Raw genomic sequence first — 23,236 nt, 5'->3', positions numbered from 1 at the left:
GCTCACCTCACGGAGTATGAGCCTCCAGGCAGAGACAAACTTGTCCAGCGGGAAAGATCTGCCTATAAAGCTACCACGAGCTCAATGAAAGGTTCTTTGCTCGCCAGCCTATTTCAGTGTCGAGTACCAGCAGGAATGCTGCGGTAGATGCTCTGTCAGCTAAGGCAAGCTGTATATTGTGCTGTGATTGATATACACGCCATATTCCATCGTCCCCACCTCTAAGTTGAAAGCTTGACTTGAGGTAAGATATCTTGCTCAGTTACCTATCCCATCTTCTTCCACAGAATATCCCGTGCTGGATACCTTTGATCGGAAAACCAACGGACGAAGATGATTGAATCATAGTTTCGGTCAGGGATTCCATCTTCCAATCCACCGGATTGAGATGATGATTTGACTCAAAACCTTCTTTTGTGTGAGAGGTCAGCGGTTTTGAAGGGCTTTCCTTTAAAACTGCCGCGAGCTTCACAAACAAGCATTATTACCTATCTGTTCGCTTCATCTCGAGGCAAAGCGCGCACTCGCTGGACGCATTGTGGCTTCTATGTCCCACAGGTTTGCCCCCGACGATGTAAATGGGCCACCCGTTGAGTCTCCATCATCTCGAGGCTTCAGAGGAGTAAATTTGTGCCGTCAATCCACCAAACCCCATGACTTTCTCTGGAATATTCCATGCAGAATACTCCAAGTGAGACGGTGAGTGTAGACGGCTAGCGTGCGGTTCCTAGTGCTCTTAATGCATCGTGACATTCGCATCGAGACTGGAGTCCTTCTCTCAATCCGATCTGCAGAAAATCCAGGACGCTATCGATGATGCAAACGCAGGCTTACCAATCCAACACTATCTTCGGTCACGAATCCTATTCCTCAGGCCCAAATTGTTGATTTTATATTGGCCTGCTTGAGCAAACCCAACCTAGAAGCTCCCCGCGGCCTCCGATCGGAGACCGGCGACAAGTGGACCCCATCTTCCGGGTTTCACCCTACAGGCTTCCCGATTGGAAACCAACACATTCTCAGTAGTTATAGATACATTACTTACTTTCCACTTCATCCTCAACCCGGGCTGCGTTTTTTATACAGTTCCAGCCTGTCAACCATAGCTAAAAAGAGACGCACTCCCGTCTTAGCGCTCGGAACATCTCCCACCTCCGACCCTATAAACATCGCAGACATCGGAGGTCGCCGCCACCAAGCCCGCCGCGACCGGAAACAGTAGAACCCCCATCCCGCCATCCCGCGCTACGGACACCTCCGATGGTAGGAGGTCGGCGCCCACTCATGCACGGTAATTGGGTAGGTAGGTCTTTACTGTAGGTACGTTAGACATGCGCGTACGGATAGCATCTGGAGATTTACGATAAGCGTCGCGGGGTTGATAAAATCGCGGGTCCATCCCAGTTCCACATCACCCATATCAACACCAACAAAACTTTGACGATCAACAATCAACTTCACAAAATAATTCGCACACAACTCTAGAGTACACAATTCGACTTCACCGCTACACGAATTCTTGGAATAGTAAAGAAGACATCACCTACCATAATGGCCACAGAACCCCCCCTCCCAACCCGCGACCCAAAAACCGTCCTCGCCTCCCTCCTCTCCCTCACAGAAACCCGCATCGTGCCCCTAACAGCCCGCGGCGTCTCCTCCGGCTCAAAACTCTTCGGCGCCGCCATCTTATCCTCTTCCTCCGACGCCCTCACCCCCTACACAGTCTCCACAAACGACGAACGCACCTCCCCCCTCCTCCACGGCGAAATAAATTGCATCCAAACCTTCTTCACGCGCGACTTCCCCGACCCGTCCACCCGCCCCTCCCCGCGCACCGACTGCGTCTTCTTCGCCACCCACGAGCCCTGCTCCCTCTGCCTCTCGGGCATCGCCTGGTCCGGGTTTCGGGAGGTGTATTACCTCTTCACGTACGAGGACAGCCGCGATCTGTTTGCGATCCCGCACGATATCAACATCTTACAGCAGGTCTTTCGCGTGCCGGCCGAGGGGGAGGACGAGAGTGCGTTGGGGAGGAGGGAGTTGTATAACCGGACTAACCAGTTCTTCACGGCGCGGAGTTTGGGGGACTTGGTGGAGGAGATTCAGGATGAGGGGGAGAGGGCTCATTGGAGGGGTGAGATGGAGCGCGTTAAGGGGCTGTATAACGCGTTGAGTGAGACGTATCAGGAGGGGAAGAAGGCTGGGGCGGAGAGTTCGAGTGTGTGGAAGTAGAGTGAGGAAGCGGCAGGTTTGAGGAGATTCGTCAGTGGCGGCGTTTGGTTTACGGATACTAGGCGTTATCGCTCAAACTTTTTGAGTCCGCGTTGGTGGTGTTGGCAGTGGCTGGGAGAAATCGACGCCGGTGATGGGGTCGGGCTGCTCCCATAGTCGAGGGCCGAGCTCGTGAAGACGGCGTCATGCTCTAGCATCGATATGGAATGCCGCCGGCGATGACTGGTGTTCAGCTAAAGGATTAGAGATACCACTAGGAAACACTCGTTCCCGAATTCAGCTATAACCTCCCAGCCACGTCCATCATATCTACTATTTTCGAAGCATTGAGTCATTGTAAGGTGTGTAAAGATCGCCGTCCAACCCACCGCGTGCCGTCAATACCTCATCCCGGCCGGCCGTGTCCCAGCCGTGGGTGAGACCTCCGCGACGGCAAGGAAAAGGAATAGCTGCACTGATCAACGTCGCATGGCATACGGCACTCACCACCGAAAGGGAGGGGGGCCGATTCTCGGCCGGTCCAGTAGTGGCCATGGCCGTGGTCCGTACCAAGGCAGCAAGATCCTGCACGTCGAACGGCCGCGCCCAAGATCCCTCGGCCCCCGAAGCTGAACCTCACCCGCCGTTCTTCACCGGGCAGAACATCGTCCCGACGCAGCACACTGTGCTGGCAGAGATATGCTGACGATCCCGCGGCGGTTATAAACCAAGCAGACGAGGGCGGATATGCAGGCGCGGGGTAAAGCAGACCGGGGCGTGTAGGCTGCGGCACGGCGGTACGAAATACGTAGTAGTGTACAATCTTCCCCCTGTCGATGAGGTACATACCTTTGGAGTGCGTTCTTCACGCCCCCCTCTTCAACGGGTCCCCTTTCATGGGGTCTGGAGCATCGCCATTGGCCGGTTTCGTCTGGCCTTTCCCATGTGGCCCGCTGTCGTTTTAGGCACATGCAGAGGCGGTTTTCGGCGTGGGGAGCACGTTGCGGAACGGAGTCGCCCGGGTTTAACGGGCCATGGACATGGGCGTGAAGGATGAGGGGAAAGGAGACGATGGTCTTTGCCGGATCGGCCGGGCATGGCGTGCGTCGTTACCAGCCTGAGGGACCAGCGAATTTGCTGAAATTGAACGCACTAGCAAGTGGTCTTTTCGAGATGAACTTTTGGTGATGCTGCGGTGCGCGGGTGAGAAACAGGGTTAAGGGCCTTCATTACGTTGTGCAGTGCATGGCATGGCTGCGCAAGGCATCATCGCAGACTGCGGCTAGAATAGATGGAGTCAACTCCAAGAGGGATCCATAACTGTGCAGCAACAGGAGACAGACGCGGCCGCTGCTGCTACTGCATCACATCACAGCTGTTGCTGAAGACCGAGAGACGCAGGCGAGAGAGAGTGTAGGTATCTGTGTTCGTAGGAATGATGATGATGGGACAAAGTCTCCGCAACGGCCGCCCCTCCCGCGCATACTAGCAGCCTAGGGTGAGGGTCTCTCTCTACCCTTTTCCCTCCCGGTTATTGTTTGTTCATCTCGAAACCCCCTCCTTGTTGGTTGCATGCAGACGCCATCCGTGGTATCCCGGCGGGTAGGGAAGAGAAAAAAAGACGCAGTGAGCAGCCATGTGTCAGCACACCCGTCCGCGATGATAGCGTGAGATTGCACCAGGCGACGCGACAGCCGCGGGGACAGGAGTCGTGATTGAGATACCTACCTCAGACACATTGTCACACGCACTATCAGTTCATTCCAGACATCGAACAGGGTGCTGAAGTTCGCTGTACAGGCGTGGTTCCGTATGACAAACAGGCAAGCATGTCCAGAGCTGTTTGACCCAACTTTTGACCGGAGCACGCCCTCTTGCTCTCATCGGGACCTCAAAAGGGAAACGGGAGAGCAAGGGAAACGTGGGCAGAGGGAGGGGGAGTGTGCAGCTGTTGATGGATTCATCATGGGCGATGATGGAGGATGACTGGCCGGGCCAAGGCGACTTTTCCCACTCGTGGTGATTAATGACCAGTGACAGGCCGCTAAAACAAGCTGAAAAAGAGGAAGACGGGAGCCGCGACGAACGGTCCCAGGTTGGAACGGGCCGACACAGCACTACTTCGTACCGACACTGGTTCTCTCTTCCTCTCATGGGCTACCCTTGTCTGGGTTCTCGGGGGTGTGGTGGGTTGCATTCTCTAGTTTGCAGACGCGCAGGTTGGAAGTTGGAGGGTCCGCTGTGACTTCGCTGTGAGAAATGACGCAGGCTTCCCACTTGGCTAGTGAACTGAGGGCTGAAGGTGACAGACGAATCCCCAAAAATAACAAGCTGCCGAAGCGTCGTTGGCTGTGCCGCGCTGTGCATACTGGTGCGTTTGCACCACCACGTACATGCATTCGCGGTTGGTGTTTCTTGGATTGTTGGATACTGGGGAGAGCCAGTCGGGAGGCTTGTCGATGGCACCAATTGTGTTATTTTCTGCTAATCCCGCCGTCTATTGGGTAGCACCGGTGAGACTGTCCGTTGATCACTGGGCTGAAATTCTGGATGGCTTCCTGTGGTGCAAGGTGAAGCAGTGGTCAGCTTATTCAGGCCAATCTCGGAGGTTGATGCATGACAGAGGCTGAGCAAGGCGCGATGTCTCTGACTGCTTCCTCTGGATGACAGAGTTCCGGCAATTGTTTGGATTCTCATGACAGCGGCGTGTATGAAGGAAGCAACTCGACATTGACAGACACGGATGATCTGGCCAGAGAAGAATGGAGGGGAAACATCCTCGCATCCTCCGCCTCCTTCACCTCGCAAATCAGCCCCTCAATTGCAGTTGCCCCTCCTCGTCTCAATCCCATGGCTGTTTCCTTTGACGGGTCCAAATGGGTCTTGTCATGGGCCATCGACGTCAACCCCGCCTTCTCGGTTTATCAAATCTGAGATTACAGGTGACTTCCCGTCTCAGCCCCCTCACAAGCAGGCAGGCCTCTGCAGTTCACTGAAACGGCTCCATGATTCGCTAGACAACTTAGTTGCGAACGTGTCTTTGGAGGTGTGAGTGGGAAGTTGTCCCGTTTACCGCGGTTTTCTGCCTCCCAAAGGCTTCAGATTCAAGGCTTTGGGCCTCGTCAACCCTCTGCTCAGTCAAAACACAACCCGATTATCATCCTGTGACAGCCTTTTGAAATCCTTGCCAAGCGAGATCCGATCGGCTTCACTGCAATCCCAACCTACCTCAAGAGGATGCGATCGGAAAGTCCTGCACCTCCAGTTGGACGCCTGGCAAGCCAAACCCAAGGCTTCTGCGATTGTAACAATCGGGGCTTTTGATTCGCAACTCAATTACAAGAACCCTAGCTTGAGTAACCTGCTGAAGTACACTGCGTTTTTAACCCCCCCTGAGTTGTCGTGTACTGGCAATGTACTGCTGAGCGATGAATATGTCGTGCCTCTGGTTGGACACTCATTGAAAAACTGATTGGGCTAGAGTATGTCCGTCACTGGCCCCCGATTTCACTGCAACTTTAACCTCCTCCAAAAGATTACGGACCGCCAGGCTTAGCCCCATTATCGCTCATCGCGTATTTAAGATTCAGAAACATCCAAAATTTAGCATCATGGCTGACTTGGGTTGAATTCCCAGGGATTTCAGACGGATACCTGCGGATGACAGTTCTTCATCACTCCCAGGGAGCAAGAATCAAGGGATCCATGGCGCGCTGACCACTGTCTCTCCGCGACTCTTCAGCCTCATGTGAGCAACCAACACCGTTGCAAGGGCGCGTCAGAGACATCAAACACACGCAAGGGCGATGAACCAACGATTCGAGCACCTGGAACCGAATTTCTACTGGCTGTACGGCGGGAAGAGCGGCATCCTTCACAAATCCCATTCCGATCGTCAGCCGTCCGTCATCTCAGACACGGATGGTTACATACCTGCCATTCGCGCCTCTCACCTGACCTCTCACCTGAATCTCATTTCACAAACTCATCTCAAGAGATTATCCCACATGAAGAGCGACTCACTCACTCACACCTCTGCCTGCTATCGTGCATTTCACAACCTCCGCCTCGTAGGGCTGCCAACGGGCCCCTTTGGCCGCGGCCCATCTTGGCCCCCAATCCCGCCCGCACCGCCGATCTCCCCAAGATTGTGAGCTTCTCGAATCACACCAGACGCGGTCATCGTATCATTCGCTAAAGTAGGCAAAAGGTAAACGCAAGCCACCCGTGCCACCGTCACACTGAGTCGCAGCCTGCTCACGAGAGTACCTTGCACTTTCACGCACCTCGTGTACCTTCTCACCACTGCTCACTTGCCTAGGTATTACAGATTATCAGTCACCCTGTTCAACGTGACCGTGCCGAGACCTCATGTGTCTATTCACATCCTCAGCCCCCGATCGACAACGATGTAGACGCGCCCAAGAAAAGAACGCCCGCTGTAACTAACCTGAAGAGAAAGCTGTCCATCGTGTATAACACGGCACACCTAAAGTAAGCAGCAAACCAAGCCAAGAGGGGGAAAACGTGGTATCACTTGATTGAGACTGCCGACGCCATGCACACCACCCGCGCCGCTGATTGGCGAGATTAGCGCTGAGGCCCGACGTGAACGAACCCCAATTTGGAACCTGCACACACATCCGCGCATCCCAGCTTCACGCGTTCACGCCAGACACCAGACACCAGACACCAGATCCCTACAGTACAACCCAACACACACATCACTCCCATCCTCCCTGTCCATCTCTCCAACCGGCCAGCCGCACCATATTGTGCCGTACTACCTACTCACCCCGTTCTCCCAGCCTTGCCATATACCTTTTTCCTGGTTGGATCGTCAACCCCCAAATCAACCACCTGAGATTTGCACGCCCCCTCCTCTGAGTGGGAAACAAACACCATCCTAGATATAGGTACCCAGACTATCTGTAGAGAGTGTGACTTCAGGTTCGTGGCAAGCAAACGGGCCTGCCAGCCGCCCAGACGCCCGCCACGGGGAGAAACATCATCACCTCGTCACACCGAGAAGCCAGCCCCTCCCCACCCTCCAGATAGGTGATAATTCATTCCCCTGCTCACCTTTCACGGTGCTCTTTGGTCCCCTTCCGTCACAGGGAGGAGGACCTGAAGCCAGTGTGCCACCACACCCGTCATCTTCCCGTCCCCAAACCTGGCTCACTCCAACGAATGTTCACAGAGCGGCAGACAGTGCAAAATACCCAGCCCTGCCCAGGAGGGCGTGAAGATTCCAACCCAGCCCACCCAGGCAAAGCCAGGTTCTTGAGCGCTCTCACTCATCATCTAAAACCCGTCAGTTCGATGGGCTTAACTCTAGCTTACACTGCACCTAGAAGACATCAGGACACACCACCGCCCGAAAAGAAAAGTCCCGCCCGGGCCAGGAGGTGTGCCACACCGGCCGGCCGGCGCGTTTTCTTCTTCCTCCCACAGCGATGATTGTCCCCCCCGTACACGGCTTGCCCCACGCTAAGAACCCCCTAACCCCCCGGTCGTCGCCGTTGTTTCGTCTCGGCAGCGCGGTTTTTCTAGGTTTTTTTTCTGTCCTGTCGTTCAAGCACTCGTATGTATCGCGAAAGAGCCTAAAGTAGAGCTAGAAAAGAAGAAGAAGGAAAAAAAAAAAAAAAAAGGCATCATCGGAAGTCATCACCCGAGTCTGTGTACAATTGAGATCTGATATTTGGAAAGATCACGTTTCTCTGGGTACAGATGCCCCCGTCTTTCCCTGGGCGCTTTCTCAAGAAGCGATGCAGGCCTGGTCCTCTTCTCAGCTTCGTGCAAATCTTCACACACTCACTCATAATCATTTCCCATCCAGAAAATCGAAACGAATAGACTTGAAACAGGCATACAGGGACAAAAGCATGACTCGCCCTTGACCGCGAACCACGCTCTATGGAGTACAGACGCGCCGTCATCACCCTCCCCGTCCGTCTCATCTTCACCACCAAACCCCCCACCCCCATCCGTCCTTCCATGCTCCCGGGCCCCAGTGTAGGTACAGTAGTGCAAACGCACGTCCGAAGTAAACCGGCTGTGCAAACAGAAAAAAAAAAACTCTCTTTTTCGAGAGGAGCGTCTGAACCATTGCAACCTAAGAGAGTTCAGACACTGTAACCGTGCCCTCAAACGACCCTGAAATCGAGAAGGAAGGGAGGAAGGAAGGCCGGTCTTGGTCCCTCCCGTCTGGTTTGGTAGTCTGATCTTCCGGCTTAGACCCCTATACGCTGGCCTCAGTCTCTGAGGAGGGGGACTAAAGAAAGAAAACAGTGAGAAAAGGAAGAAGCAAGTGTTCCCGCAACTCGTGAGACCCTGGTTGCGGTACACCAGTCAAGCGCGTCTAGGACCATCAGCAAACAACCTGTCCTCCCGTTTCTTCTCATTGCCGCTGGTAACGGACCTCCAACATGATTGTTCACACACAGACAGAACGGCAAATCACCTCTCCGATGGAACTCGTTTCTTTGCCCCCCTCTCCACTCACGTCTGCCTTGCCCGTGAGCTGACTCCGTGGCATCGAGTCAAGACCCAAGTTGAAAGTCTCACAGCCCAGTCTCACTGTCTTGCACTTGGCATACATCAACAAGAGACATTGATCCAGCTCATGCAAGCCCGTTGAGGGATTTTTTTTTCCAACCGCAAAACCATTGACACATTCTCTTCTTAAATCCAAATCATGCCTCTTCTCCGCTTCTCCAAATCTCCCTAGGCTTCCGACCTTGACGCATTCCAGCGTTCTCCAACGCAAAAGAGCTCCAGGTCGGGCGTGCAACAAGAAGAAAAAAGAGAGGCCAGATTGAGTTCAAGACACCAACATACTTCTCAACTTGCTAGGTAATTTGGCTTGTTATCCGTACAAGAATGTATACCGTAGATCCAGAAGCAGACTTCCAGCTCAGTCCGGTCCAGAAACAGGAACATGTCAAACATGAAAAAGTGGAGTTTGAAGAAAATCAGAGACGGCCATGATATGCAGGTAATCACAGCCCAGATGAATCGACATTTCTCTCACGGTCTCAACTCTCAAATGTCTCGCACTCTTCGTAGCCCTAATCCTCACGCCCCCAATGAACAAATAATGCCACCAGACAGTCCCCGTCTAGACGGACACAACGGATGAGCAGGTCCAACGATCCATTGCTTCCCGTGTCCCCCGACTCCCGCTGTCTCCCCGCTACCCCTGCGCCGCATCGCCCGGGCTCAAATCCTCGCATCCCATATCCATCAACGAGCTACCTACTAGATTTTAGGACAGTCGCCAGCCTCCAGAATAAACCACATCATCCCCCGCGTGATGTCGCGCATGGCAGGACCCTAGTCGCATGGAAATACCTCCCCCGAACCGCCCCGCGCGGAGCCCTTCGCTTACGAGACTTACAAGGGTGGCTGGCTGGTCAAATGACCTCATAACTATCCTCACGATCGAACCACCGTCCGCCAAATCCCTAACAACCGCACAGACGAACAAGGGTTCTTCTCTTCACGATGGGGTTCGCTCGCACTTCTTCTTTTTCCCTGAACGGAGCCACGTGGGAAATCAGGACCCCTGTCATAGATGTTGTCCGAGGACGACGTTGATGTCAACCATGTCACCCATCACTCAATCACACATGTCACATTGCAAATCATACACAGTAAAGGGCACAAATGTTAAGAATGATACTGATTGATTTCTGCAACTATTTCTCAGACTCGCTTCCCCCGCGGAGCCAGTAACAAGGAAAGGAAGGGGTATATCCAGCTCCTCCGTAATATTCCTGCCAGTTCGAAAGGAAAAGCGCTTCGACTCTCGTAATGATCGAGCCGTGTGAACAATAATAAAAAATAATGACGAGCTGCGCTTCCAGTGCGGCGTGTTGTGGATGCTGTAGTGCAGTCCAAGAAACAAAAGCAAAACCAAATAATCAAATCCCGTGCATCCGTCTAAATAAATTCAACTTGTCGAGGCTGCGTCCTTGCAAATCAACGACCATATTACACGTAAAAGCTGTTTCCCTGTTGTGCGCGCAAGCTTTGCGATGGCAAGGTTTCCAATAGTGTTGAACCAGGCCCAGTAAACAATGAAGCATTCCTGATAAAAGCGCAAGCACGCTGTCCTTTTCCATGACTGAAACGTGTTCCAGTCGCCCGTGGTAATCATTTCGCAACCAAAGCATGCTTTTGATGTCCATCCCTGTAACACAAGGTCGATGATGCCGTGCGTTCGTTCGTTCGTGTCGTTCTCGTCCCGTGTAGGTTCGGGTCCGTGTGGTATCTTGGGTATCGCAAAGAAAAAGTCCTTGGTATGTATCCCCGATGCATAATAGCTTGCGCCAGATTATGTTTATGGTGATGAATAGAGGGAAATCCAAATCCGTCGTGTTTCAATGAGATGGAAATGGAAACTCCCGAGGAAAAATGAGATCCGGAAAAACATATTCCTAATCGTACAATTGGCAACTCCATCCGTCGGTTCGATATTGGGTTTTCTTGGTTTTTTTGGGTGGTAATAAGGTATGGCTCCGATGGTTCATCCGTTGGCTTTCTTGATGGTACTCCGTCCATGGAATGTGGCAGTATAGACAGAAAGGAAACCAAGGGAAGAGTGTCCGAAGATAAGAGTCCATTTACTTCTCAGGGTTCTTGAGGATGTCATCACAGTTGGCGTCGAATCGGAGGATGAAGAGACGAACACCCTGCATGAATCGCTCAGTCTTGTCCAACTCACGTTCGATGCCGAACAGAGTCTCGACGAACTGAACACCAGCGTTCTTGCCGAGAGAAGAGGACTTCTTGCTGGCCTTGAGCATGGGTGCCTCGCAAGTCTTGAGAAGCTTGCGAAGCTTGTCAGTCAGGCGCTCACCAGCATCGATGAAGTCATCAAGGATTTCCTTTTTCTCGGTGCTGCGCACGCGTTCGATAGTCTCCTCTCCGCGCTTAAGCTTGCCGGCCAACTGGATCAGTAGCAACCACAGCTCACCTGCCATGTCAGCAATGGGAGTGGCAGGGCCATGGTGGTAGACAGTCCAGTCGTAAATCCACTTGCCCAAAGAGTTAGAGTCGAAGACACTACCCAATAGAAGAATGGGCTCTTCGGTGGGATCCCAGTTTTTGAGCGAGTATCCTGAGGGGATCTTGTGCCTCTTGGCGTCTTGTTCAGTGGCCGCGCGAGACACTGGGGGCGGTTGGGGCTTCTTGGTCTCAGTTTGAGGTTGAGCCTTCTTGGATGCCTGAGAACTGCTGCCGGGGCGAACGGTGGAGGGCCTCTGGGGAACCGAAGTCGAGGAACGGCGAGAGTGGCTGTTGGCAGGGGTACGGGAGGGGCGAGGTTCATACGCTGGAATATCGCGCTCAATGTAGGCAAAACCGCTCTGTGCATGGGAACGGTAATCAGTGGGATATCCTCGACCATCCTCATAGTAAAAAGTCTCCTGAACAGAATGCCTCTTGCTCCTCGCCCGTGACGACTTGCCCGGCACCAGATAAGTACGGCCATCCACTTCGATAATCTCGTCGTCGGATTCTCCGTGGGGCGTCGCGGCCCGTACATAGACAAAAGAAGATCGGCGCTCGCGCGGTGGGTGCGACGGAGTGGCCCATGAATGCTTGCGCGAATGATGACCACTACTCACATTTGCCGTGGCATAGTAGCCATCGCTCGTGTATCGAGGCGACGCCGTCGGCGGACGGGGACTGTACTCGCTGAAGCCACTGCTGGGAGTACGGAAGTGGGAGCGGGTTGCCGGACGCTGCGGGGTTGAGCCGGGCGGGTAGTAGTAGCTGGAGGAACCCCGAGGGGATGGAGTTGGCGTTGCCGACTGGAATCGCTCCCGGGCGTAGTAGTACTCCTCGGGAGTAGATCCGGTGTAGGGGGATGAGTAGGCCATGTTGACTGATGGCTCTTGGTGGCGAGGTCGATGGGAGGCGTCCACGGTATTCTTCAAATCTGTCTTCTTCTTTTTCTTCTCTAGCAGCTTCCTCTGCTAGCTCTCACGACTCCCCCCAAAATGTCGATAGGTTGTGTCGATGCGGATGGTTGGTTCCAGGGCCAGGGTGTCGCGCCGGTGTCGAGGCGCGAAGAAAAGGTGAAGCAAGTCACCTTGGTATGCGGTCGGATGATAGAGGAGAGGAAGTTTGTCTTCTGTGCCCGAACATGACCAAGTTTTGATATAACTGCTACAGGTTACCCTCGATGACCAAGGATGGAAACCAGATTACCGAGCTCGGGAAGGAATCTTCTCGACGTCGGTAGTGTATGATGGATGGAAGTTGCTGGAGGCTTCTTAGAGGACGCCAGCGAAGCAACGAATGACGACTCTTATGTCGAGGTTGAGTTGAAAGTGGTTGGTAGCCGAAGCCGAAGCTGTGAATGTCAAAGAATATTCATTGATTGGCAGAAGCCAAAAACATGAGAAGAGAGGAGAAGTTCAAGAGTAGTGGTGAGGGCAGCGTGGTATTTAATTACTTGGTGCGTTTTCCCAGTTTTTGTGGGAGAGGAGAAGGGAGGAGGAGTGGGAATGCGCGCGAGAAAGGTCCACAGGGGGTGGTAGTCCAAAGTCTCGCAGTCTCGCACCGGGGCGTGGTGGCCTGGCCGGAGGAACCAAAGCAGCTCCCTTTTTCTGATCCCTGTCCCCTGCTGCAGAGAAGGACAGGGGTGGCAGGGGTGGCTGGCTTGCCTTAGCGTACGAGCACACGGAACCTGGCTCCAATTTAGAGCGCCCCCTCTTGGGAGGGAACACAGACGACAAGTTCCTGAGGGGGAGGCGTGTCCCTATTGCTGGACTTCTAACAAAGTACCTCGTGCTCGCTGCTGTTCTGCGCTGTTCTGCTTCTCTGACCTGCTTGTTCAGCTTTGGTGGTGAGTAAAGGGAGAGGAGCGATTACTCACACCTTGGGACCCCGGTCAGCCCGCCGCAGTGGGCGGATAGATGGATGCTTGATCGAGAACAGTAGATGGCAGCTCCCAATGAGAATGCTGATGCTTTGCCGCTGCTGCTGGGTACTCCCTTTTGCAACACCAGCCTCCTGCGCGAAGACCTACACCGTACGGTGTCGACTGGACCCCTTTTACACGTTGGGTGAACGCTTGTCTCTCTCCCTGGCGTGTTCACCTCTCGGCGATAGACCAATAGACAGTCCTTTGTCTGGCCTTGCGTCGTTGTTCGTCCTTCGTTTGTGCGTTTGTTCAAAATCGCGCGGAAGCAAGCAGCGACTCAGATCCTCAGACCGTCCAAGCCCGTCAAGTCCGTGGTTCAGCCAGCTGTCGCGACGCACCAATGCGCAGCCCACCTTAGGCTGCTTCGCTGGGGCTTGAAAAGTTGCAGTAGTCGTGGTCGACAACGACGATAATGATGATGAGGAGGATGATGACTCCAGTCTGGTTGGCCACAGTACCGGTTAGAATATGTCAATCACCGTTGTGTAGTGTACTCGTGGCACAGCTCGATGCAAGTGCGCTTTGGTTCGCTGCTGACTCGAGAGAAGCTCCTGGAAATAGAAGACACACACACGATCGCGCCCCCAAAGGCACGTCCGTGGAAATAAGGGGTGGCAGTGAAGAATGCACCTCGTCGTCCAGGCCACTTGCGTTTGCCTGCGGTCGCCCTGTGGCCTGCTGCAAGTTGCAACTCGATCCCAACGTTGGGCACTGGCGCTGGATCCCTTTGATTGCTTTTCTGATTGTTCGAGTAGTGACACACACTTTCTCCTCTCTCTCGGCGGTCCAAGTTGATTCTGATCGATATCCTAATCTCAACCTTCCACATTGGTCTTCCGCCGGGGTTGGAATGAAAATGAGCAGGCCCTCGCCCACGGAAAGGTGAAGATCGATATTCACACCTTGACGCTGAAATTAGCCACACCAGTATCAAAATCCGGTCACCGCTTCTGATAGTGACTCCGGCGCCCTAAAGGCCGGGGATAATTAACACCCTGACCACACAGGCAGACTCAGGACTGGGAGGCCGTGTCGTTTCAATGAGTCGACGCCAGTGTACGTGGGACCCCCGGCTGGCGGTTCCTAGTCCCCGGACGCAACTTGTTCGTGGGCGTGGGAGAGCTAGAGGGGCGAGGGGCACCAAAGAAAAAGAAAAAGAAAAAAAGTCCCAGAGATAAAGCCCAGTGATCCTTGTGAAGGTAGGCGCTGCCGTGTGGGTAAATTTACCGGTGACGAGTAAGCGAAATTGGGTCTTCGCACGAACAGGCGTGAAATTTGAATTTTGGAGATGGCTTCCACCACCCACACCAAAAGAGAGACGGAAGAAGTCTCCAACGGTGCCACGGGGGAATCTTACCGGGCCAGTGCCGCAGCACTGCCGCTAGAGCGTCCTAGGTGAAAAATTTTCTCGTTCCCCTGGCGTAACGTGGCTGGCCGCAGTCTGGTCCTTGACCATCCAACACAGGGTTGCAATTGTTGGGATTCCGAAGGTGAATCACACCGTGTCAAGGTGAAGGCCACCGAAACATGAGCCCACCCGCCGTCGACCAGCCGGAAAGGCTTGGAAAACTCAAATGGAGTTGCTGGTATGGAGATGATTTGATGGTTCAGGTTTGCAATGTTGACGGGATTCCACAGAGGATCAATGGGATGCAAATAGGGGTCGTGTACGACGATAGTCAACGTTGCGCTGACTTTGACTTTGCGCCCAGCCAGAGGTGTGAAGAGGATCGGCCCCCGAATTGCTTTGGGTGAGCCTGGTGCGTGTTATTGAAGCTGGCGGTGGTGATGTTGTTTGTGTGGTCGTGGCCAGGTGCTGCCTGCTAATCTTGTTCCGTGCGCTCTCGGTGAGGCGGTTCGGACGAGCAAGGTAAGGTTGACCGTTGTGGACTTGTGGTAGAGAAGGACGAGGGTCTCGCGCTTGATGGATCCCAGTCGCGACCCTGGAGGATGGATCAAAATTTTCTCTTCCTGGCCTCGATCCCCGGCAGCCGCACGTCTCTCGGGTCGGTGTCGAGTCACGGTCGATTCGATGTCCTGATGGCAGATGAAATTTGCCGATGCTCGGAATGAGCAAGTTCAGTCCGTGGTGTCTTGTAGCCGTATGGAGCGGAAGTTGGAAGAATGGGACTGGACAGAGACGGTTCTCGGTTGGTGATTGCACGCCAAGAGTGCTTGCTGCACGACGGGAAGAAGCTAAGAGCTGGGGTTTGTCGTATCCGCTCGCTCGCTTGGTAATCCCGTCTGGAGTGAATGCTGACTAGGTGCTGACCGCTGACGCGACTGCGATCAAGCAGAGTAAGGTAGACCGTAGAAGCCAGCTAGCCTGGCCAGTTGATGGCTCAAGAGACTTTGAAAGCTCTCTGGAGAAATGCGCCGGCTGTCTGGTGCAATTGTTGGTTTATTATATTGGGATAAGTTGTGTGGCAGAGATAATGAGTTGTCGCAGGAGCAGGCAGCGCTGCTGTCACCTGCTTCGTATCAGGTGCCTGACCTTGGGATGGTGAGGCCGCAAATATGATGATGGAGCGGGAAAGAAGAAACGGATGCAGTCAAATGGCAAAGAATGAAAGAGAAGAAGATGAGAAGTCTTGAGGAAGTTGCGTTGCATGTGAGGAGGGAAGGAGTCAGAAGGGACGTTCTTGTACTTTGACGAGGCAATCGCGCAGTAAGGCAGGAGCAAGTCAGATGCAAGAGCACATGAGGAACATTCTGAGGTTGAAGCTGCAACAGCCATCTACGGATACCCAAAGTACGAATACTTAGCTATCCGTATGTATGCGTACATACTTGAGCCTTGTCCAGGGATTGCATGCATGATGGATCACGTTGGCATGGGAGGGGGAGGGGTACGAGTGGCTTTTGGGGATGACGGGCATCAAAGTGCAACTTTTATCAGATGAGATGCAGTGATGCCATTTGCTGCTTACCTTATTTCCTCTCACTTTACTTCCCCCGCATCGCTAGTCACCTGGAAGTTTAGCTGGGTAGTTGGCGCGTGCATAATGAGAGAAAGATAAGCAGAGGCTCAAGTTTGGGGAATACTCTACCTTATACGTAGTGGATTGGTGATAGCAAGGTGCACATATTCACACCGTTGTGAGACTCGCCAGTGAGAGGAGAGAGGCTCAGAGTCTGAAAATGAGGCATGATATGGCAGGTGATGGGGAGCCTGTTTTGCAGCCAGTGACCTACGCTGTTTCCCCCAACGTGAAATGTCAAGTGACTGGCGAACAAGCGCCCATTCAACGTGAGGGTGAGCACCTCTGCAATATGGAGTATGACGATTGGGAGGGAAGAATGCGTGACAGAGTGACATTGCGGAGGTTCGCATCTTGAGTGGAGGAGTTCGCCCATCACATGCACCCCAAGTCCCCCAACGCGGGGTGACGGGAGAGCGGAACATGCAGCAAGAGCCCAGTGATGGCCAGAATTGGCATGGTCGCCCCCTCTCGACTTTCTAGAACGGCCGTCCCTTCCCTGCACTTCGACGCCATTCGAATTGTCGTCAGAGCCAATTGGAAGGAAGCAGCTTGCCCAGGTTTGCTGTGACTTTCACCTGCCTTACCTTCCTCACCTTGAATTCTGACTTGGAAGAGGCAAGCACTACCTCAGCATAGAAAAGGCAGGAGTGATGAGGGGGAAAGAGTCACCTTGCGCACCTTCTAACAACACGACTCTAAAATGTACGTACCTTTTCATGTCGTCAACCACCTCACCATTGGGTGCCACCTCAGGACACCAACATAATCCTCTTCATGAACATCATTGGAATCATCGGCATCATCGTTGAACATCCAACCAGCCAAACATACCGTTAGGATGCATCGTTCCGATTCCCAGCCAGAATTTCGGGTGGTCGCCTCCTCGGACGACGAACATTGTCGATACGAATATCCGTACATGCCCCTGCGTTAGAGTGTGCGCCACAGCTGGGATGAACCCGAGAGCATCCCCGAATTGAACGTCAATCACGTACGTTCTTGGCATGCTAACTTACAGTGCGTATGCAGTCCTTTTGCCCCCTCCTGTACATCAATCCTTTTACTCTCCGACCTCTCGTCTCTGTGCCCGTATTCGTCACTAACGTACACTCAATGACTATTGCTCAGGGCCACATATTGCCTCTCCCGCTGTTCAGCTCCGACCGTACGGCACTGCTTGTATCAGACTCCACAATCGCCGGCGCTGACTCGAAGGCGAACATAAATCGCAGGATAACCGACGGGACGGAAGGCCGGCGGCGGCGACCAGGAACGACGCGTGTGGATACTCTCCTCTCTCCGCTCCATCGAATGGGATTCATTCCAGACCCGTTGGCCATGACCTCAATCAACTCCATCCATTGAGTGGCCCATAATCGGCACTACATCGCCAGTCGCTAGCCCTTTGGTTTCCTCTAGCCCACCAGCCCTCTGGAGTCAAATCCACCATGTTGGGCCTTCCGGATGAACTCGAATGCCTTCCCCGTTGCCCCTCGCCCCTCACGCCTCCATCGACTACTACCGACCAAGACTGCATTTCAGCCAGACCCAACCGGTTATTTGTAGCGCCCTTCGAATGTTGGGGTTACTTGCCACGGCTTGCCTCCTTCAAGACTCAGTCCGCCATGAGTCCGTCATGGTGTCCTTCCTGCTAGCGACCTGCCCGCGCGTCCCAAATTCCAGCCTCCAGGCGGCCTCACTTCACCTTGTCCACCGTGGCCAATTTTCCCGGTGTACGGTGTATGGCTCCCGGTGTACGGTGTGCGGTGTACTCGGTCAAATATCTCCCTCACCCCTGCGCGTGGTACATGCTGTCAACAAGGGGTGAAAGGGGGAGGTGGCTGGAGAGGCCGGCGATGGTCCTGTCTCACCTTGGCTTGCTCCCTCCGTACACTACTCAGTACACACTGGCCAACTAGGCCAAAATTTGCCAAATTGTGGCCGCTCTCGGGCCTGGTATTTTTGTCCGGCATCTACAATTTCGCCCACATTCATTGGCTTCTCACCTCACATCCTCGTTTGTTTTTATTGATCTTGCTGATCTCAGAGGACAACGCAATTGGCGGGCAGTAGGCAGTGCACCACGACCCTGGTCCATTGCGGCCCAAGCAGCTACTCAACCCAAGCATTGGGTGCCAACAGAATCACCATCGACAAGCTGGATTTCACGGCAAAAGTCCTGACCTCGTGTTCGTCATACCATCCGAGACAAAATATCGGAGGGATTCTCCTAGGATTCTCCTGGGAACATGAGGCTGGCTATCACCAACTCTATCCACACATACACCTATCGATACGGAAACTCACTTGTCTCCCAGCAGGAGAGCAGCGCTCTAAGGAGATAGTAAGGGCGCCTGCGACTCTGCGTCTGTAGCCTTCGGAAGCGACATGCCCTGATGTGTCCTATCCTAGTGGCAGGCTCAGCTAATGCAACCACTAAAGGAAACCTATACCTCGATCCTCCACGCGCTTTAGCCGAACATTAGCTAGGGCAGGGCAAGCGCTGCGAGCAATACAGGCGACAGGCGCCTTTGGATCGCAACTGCAACGATTTGAACCCCTGGAATGTCCATGTGGACTTTTGCCCGATGCGCTGCGCTGTGTAGGGCAGGACATGCCATGAGCCTTTGCATCGAATCGACTCGGCTCACCCTGCGAAACTACCGCCGCGGTCTCATCGGCCATTGCTTTCGTACGCATATGCACCACCGTTGTCGTGGCTCGGCCTGGCCTACAAGCCCTCGGACGACCTGAGTCGCGTCGTGTCTGTCTTGTCTTGCCTCATGTCTCAGCCGATGTCTGTTTTTCTCTTCTCTTCTCGTCCGTGCTCATCCGTCTCATCTCTCACCCGCTTCACGGACAACTACCTCGACTCACTTCCTGACTGTCTATACGTACACGTCTGAATAAAGAGGACCATCCGAGAATAGGCGGCAGGCAAATTCAATTCAACATCAGCATTCCTCGGCCGGCCGAATCTCAAACTGACATCCCACCTCAGAGGCAACCGGCATCAATCTGAATTCTCTCCCGTTCCTCACTGATAGCCACCGGTACCCCGGCATCGTCAGGACTGACCGAGATCGAAATACACGTCCATTTCATGATTCGTCAGTCACATCCGTGCTTCACCACTTGTACTGCTCCATACAGTCAGTTTTACTGTACGGAAGTGAGTGCCACCAGTCAAGACTTCAGCATCCTCGACTCCGTCAGTCCGGTTTCTTGACCGCATGGTCACAACCACAGTCTCGGTTTGCTCCATCTATCGACAGGCCATTTGTTTGGGCGAGCCACTAAGATGGGAAGAAAGACCTTTTTCTTCGCCATGAGAGGATATCGTCAGGCCAAAAGCTTCTGATGCCCTTCTTCTTACACGCCCCTTTCCCCTGCTCCCTGCAGCGCAGGTGCATAGCGAGCGAGATAGCGTCACACAGGCTGCTGTTCCTAGCGTGCCGGGTGGAGTTGATGGAGGTTGCAACATTTCGAACACCCTGCTCCGGCTTCCCTGCTGCAGTTGGAGACGGTTCCACACCGGTCCAGCGTCTCCCGTCTCCAGCATTGAACGTCTTCTCCGAGTCCTCGACCTTGTCTCTCCTAGAGTCCACCCTTACCCAGCCGTCTGGCTAGATGCCGCGCGCGCACGCTCTGGCGCTGGCTTGTGACGACAGGGCTTCGGTGCGTCCTGGATCTCGCTTGCTAGGTTCGCTTCATCCCACCACAAGGAGAAAAAAATACCCTTTTTCTAACTATTTTTTGTTCTAGAAGATGGCAAACCTCTTGGGCCCCCCCTTCACCTGCACTTCACCGCGGGCCGCAACAATCGGTCAGTGGCTCGAGGTCGGGTCTTGACCATGACCTTGGCTTGTCTGTTTGTTTTTCTTTCCCCTACCCGCACTATGGGAAGACTTGATTGTTTCCCTGCATGTTGTTATTGTTGTCATTGTTGACCCCCGTCGGCTAGTGTCAGTGTCGGGTGTGTGCGATTGTGCCCTGACTCCAAGACTCCCGAGGTGCCATGCGTGCCCATGCGGCAGGTTGCGCCAAATGTTCTGTGTGCGTACTGTAATTTGCTTTTTTACCCAGCGCGATATGAAAAATTTTCATCTCTCACCGAGAATAGAGCACGTCTCATTTCACTCCCCGTCTCTCATCATATAAGACCACTCTCCCATCATGCCAGCCCTACTACCATGTCATAGCACCAAGTGTGGGAATGGGACGGTCGCTGCGGAGTGACTCATAAGAGTGCTCATCAAGGCAGGCCATACTACACCAAACGAGGTGTGCAGAGTGTGCGGTGTGGGAGAAGGAGTGTACGAGAGAGAAGGAAGAGTGAGAGAAGCGCGCTACGGAAAGCCTCATGTCGTCGGTCCCAACATTCACGAGTCCTGCTGCACTGCTGTCCAACAGCCCAAGGCTGTCGGCCATCCTGCTGCACCTATCAAACTTCCTCGAAGCCCTTCTGAAGGTCATCCAAGGGAGGGCCTTGGTTCTGATTGGGTGTCAATGAACACGTCGCACCGCGAACTTGACAAAATCCCTTCCTCCTCCTCCGGCGCACCACCCCGTATGGCCAGTCAAGTTGATGGTCGGACGGCCAGGGCCGCTGGGAGGGGACGCTACTGCACTACGAAGGGCCGCATCCGCATCCCTAATCCTGCGGCCAGCAGGGGCCCACCGCATTTTGCATTGTCTTCCCGGCTGCTTCATTCATTCCCGTCATCTTCGACTCTCCGTCTCTCCGGTCACTGGCGTCTCTGGTGTTGCTCCCCTAACCCAACACCTCCGATGCGTTGCAACCATTTGACGACCAGCTTCGAATCGCACACACCCACCCTTTCGATATCGAAACACGCATCAAATACCCACTGGCGATGCCCTCACTGACGTCTATTCGCCTATATGCCCACCGCCATGCAGTCCGCCCATGTTCATCCATGATCGATACTGCCGGGCCATCAAATATACACCATCGCCCTCGTCGACCACTCCGCCCGTCATACAAAGCTCACGCCCTTAATCGACCAATACCGTTGAGACGGACAGCCATTTTTGGCCAAAAATAGGCAAGGACTCTGGCAACCGCCTTGTTATTCTTCTTTTCCTTCCTTGCTATTTTCTGTTCCCGGCACTCCAGGCCCAGACCGCAAATGTGACAGGCGCAGCGCGAAAGCCCCTCCTCACCGACTCTTTGCGTCCATGGCAACCACCCTATCATTACCGCATTCCACCTTACGGACTGGCGGGGCACTTGCATGGCATTGCATGTCGTTGCAGCTGCGAAGGAGGGAAGAGGAGGGGTTTCTGCTGCTTCATGCCCTATTTGACTTTTTTCTTCGTTTCTGGTTTCTTTCTGTTGCGCAGTGGTTCAAAAGAGAGAGAATAATGTCCGCAGCCCCTTGTTGGGTTGAAGATGCCGCATGCGCCTGATGGGCCATTGACAGGGTCATGTTAGGGCTCAGTGACGTCGATGATGCGCACAGAAGTATCACTTTTGGGCTGTACAATTGTACGATTGTTCGAGCCAGTATCAGGTGCCAGGTGATCTCTAGTGAGGCCATCGCCATCACGAGACGGTGTGGCGCGTATGGATTTGCTAATTGTGGTGGTATCTCGGACGTACGACACTTGGACAACACATACACATGGTCACTGAGAGGATCAGCTCACCTACACGGAGAGCGATACTAGCACAGAAACCGAACTTGCCATCTTCCTAGGGTTCTACTAAGCTTCTGGCTGATCCTGTGATGTATTCGAACTACGATCGCCTCTCACTCCAGGGCTGCGGTACAAGCGACAAGCGAGAAGCGAAGAAAAGCGGGATACAACGTCTAACTGCTCGTCTTCTGTCTTCGCCATGCAACCAAGTGGGAACAAGCATGGTGGGAACTGGAAGAGAGTCGCGCCTGTTTCGACAGTGGACCGCGGGTGCGGAGGAGCGGCACTGGCTCTTGCCCTTCTCAGCTTCTTTCCTCCGCTTCGGTGGGCGGAGTGCATTATCGACGGCCGATCATGAGCGGTAAGCGGCAAGACCGCGACGGATAAAGTTGTCCGTCGATGTCCTAGACTCCTAGCGAAGAGATCCTCGGCCCCTGCTCCAAAGGGCCCCTAGCTGGTTGTGTAGACCGATAGGAAGAGCGGCCGGCCGGCCGGTCGACCAGGCACTGTCTGTCTTCACGATGCCTCCCCTTGTCCGGGCCCTTGCTGGGGGGATATTTGATCGTCTTCACATCCACGTTGTTCTAGATTCGTTGAAGATCCTGAAGATTTCCTTGATTTTCAGTGCGTTTGAGCTGCGAGGGCCTGGCTCCGTAGACCTGTGGACAACGCATCGACGGACAGGGTTGCGGCAACGGGCGAGCGAAGCCTCAGCACGCCTCACGCCGCACGCCGCACGCGCTTGCTCCTACGCCTGCGCCTAGAGCCATGAAAAAGAAGGAGGCATATGTACGGACTACGGAGTATGTGCTTCTTGAGGGTAGGGGACGGCAAGCCAACGGATGGTGCCCTGGTCCCGTCTGTCGCCCTGCGCTGCGCTGCGGTCTGCACGCCTTGCCGCAACGTCACGCATGTCTGTCTGGCTTTTTGGTCTTGACTCTCTCTCTTTTGCTTCGACTGACCTTGATGGGCCCCGCTCCATTATCATCCCTGTCACAGGCCGGGCGGTGGCACCTTATTCCAAATGGATTTGCTTGCGTTTGCCAAGCAGTACACTACTGTGTAGACATCGGGCCATGGCCCCCCTGTTCCAGTCCAAGAGCAGCAGCTTTATGGGCCAGATCACCCTATCAAGAGAGGACTGGGGATGTCTAGTGTTTCCCTGAACGATGCTGCGGTGACAGAGTTGAGCTGGAGGACTGGGGGCTTGGAGCTAAGTTGGTACCGAGGGGGTGGGAAGAGGGTTTATCGGGGGGAGTGTGCATGGCCAGGGCTTTTGCAGAGGGTTTTCGCTGAACAAGAGGGGCATTCGCATTTTAATTGCACTGGTAAAGGTTTATAATTCGTTGTTGGGGGTTTTTGGGTTTTCCGTTTTCTTTCAATATTGGGGTGCATTTGTATTTTTTTTAATTTTTTGAGAATTCGCGAATCAGTGTAG

The 23,236-nt window shown here is 53.9% G+C and overlaps 4 protein-coding genes across 4 annotated transcripts; 2 read left to right on the top strand and 2 right to left on the bottom strand.

Moving 5' to 3' along the window:
• Nucleotides 1-1,395: 1,395 nt before the first annotated feature.
• BDZ83DRAFT_199584 (cytidine deaminase-like protein) lies at nt 1,396-2,497 on the top strand. Its single transcript, XM_060501650.1, has one exon. It carries the CDS (start codon nt 1,552-1,554, stop codon nt 2,233-2,235), a length of 684 nt encoding a protein of 227 aa, XP_060357762.1. The 5' UTR covers nt 1,396-1,551; the 3' UTR covers nt 2,236-2,497.
• A 4,843-nt stretch (nt 2,498-7,340) lies between these two features.
• BDZ83DRAFT_199570 (uncharacterized protein) lies at nt 7,341-7,771 on the top strand. The gene has a single exon (XM_060501649.1). It carries the CDS (start codon nt 7,405-7,407, stop codon nt 7,672-7,674), a length of 270 nt encoding a protein of 89 aa, XP_060357761.1. The 5' UTR covers nt 7,341-7,404; the 3' UTR covers nt 7,675-7,771.
• A 61-nt stretch (nt 7,772-7,832) lies between these two features.
• On the bottom strand, nt 7,833-8,064 carry BDZ83DRAFT_643822 (uncharacterized protein). The gene has a single exon (XM_060509694.1). The coding sequence runs from the start codon at nt 8,040-8,042 to the stop codon at nt 7,869-7,871; it is 174 nt and encodes a 57-aa protein (XP_060357760.1). The 5' UTR covers nt 8,043-8,064; the 3' UTR covers nt 7,833-7,868.
• A 2,559-nt stretch (nt 8,065-10,623) lies between these two features.
• On the bottom strand, nt 10,624-12,361 carry BDZ83DRAFT_199456 (uncharacterized protein). Its single transcript, XM_060501648.1, has 2 exons — nt 11,847-12,361; nt 10,624-11,585 (listed from the first exon to the last, which is right to left on the bottom strand). Exons 1-2 carry the CDS (start codon nt 12,099-12,101, stop codon nt 10,842-10,844), a joined length of 999 nt encoding a protein of 332 aa, XP_060357759.1. The 5' UTR covers nt 12,102-12,361; the 3' UTR covers nt 10,624-10,841.
• Nucleotides 12,362-23,236: the final 10,875 nt, after the last annotated feature.

This window comes from Colletotrichum acutatum, assembly GCF_030867785.1.
Source record: "Colletotrichum acutatum strain CBS 112980 chromosome Unknown BDZ83scaffold_231, whole genome shotgun sequence".
Taxonomy (NCBI): domain Eukaryota; kingdom Fungi; phylum Ascomycota; class Sordariomycetes; order Glomerellales; family Glomerellaceae; genus Colletotrichum; species Colletotrichum acutatum.
Note: the sequence above shows the minus strand (reverse complement) of the source record. Positions and strands in the feature narration are given on the sequence as shown.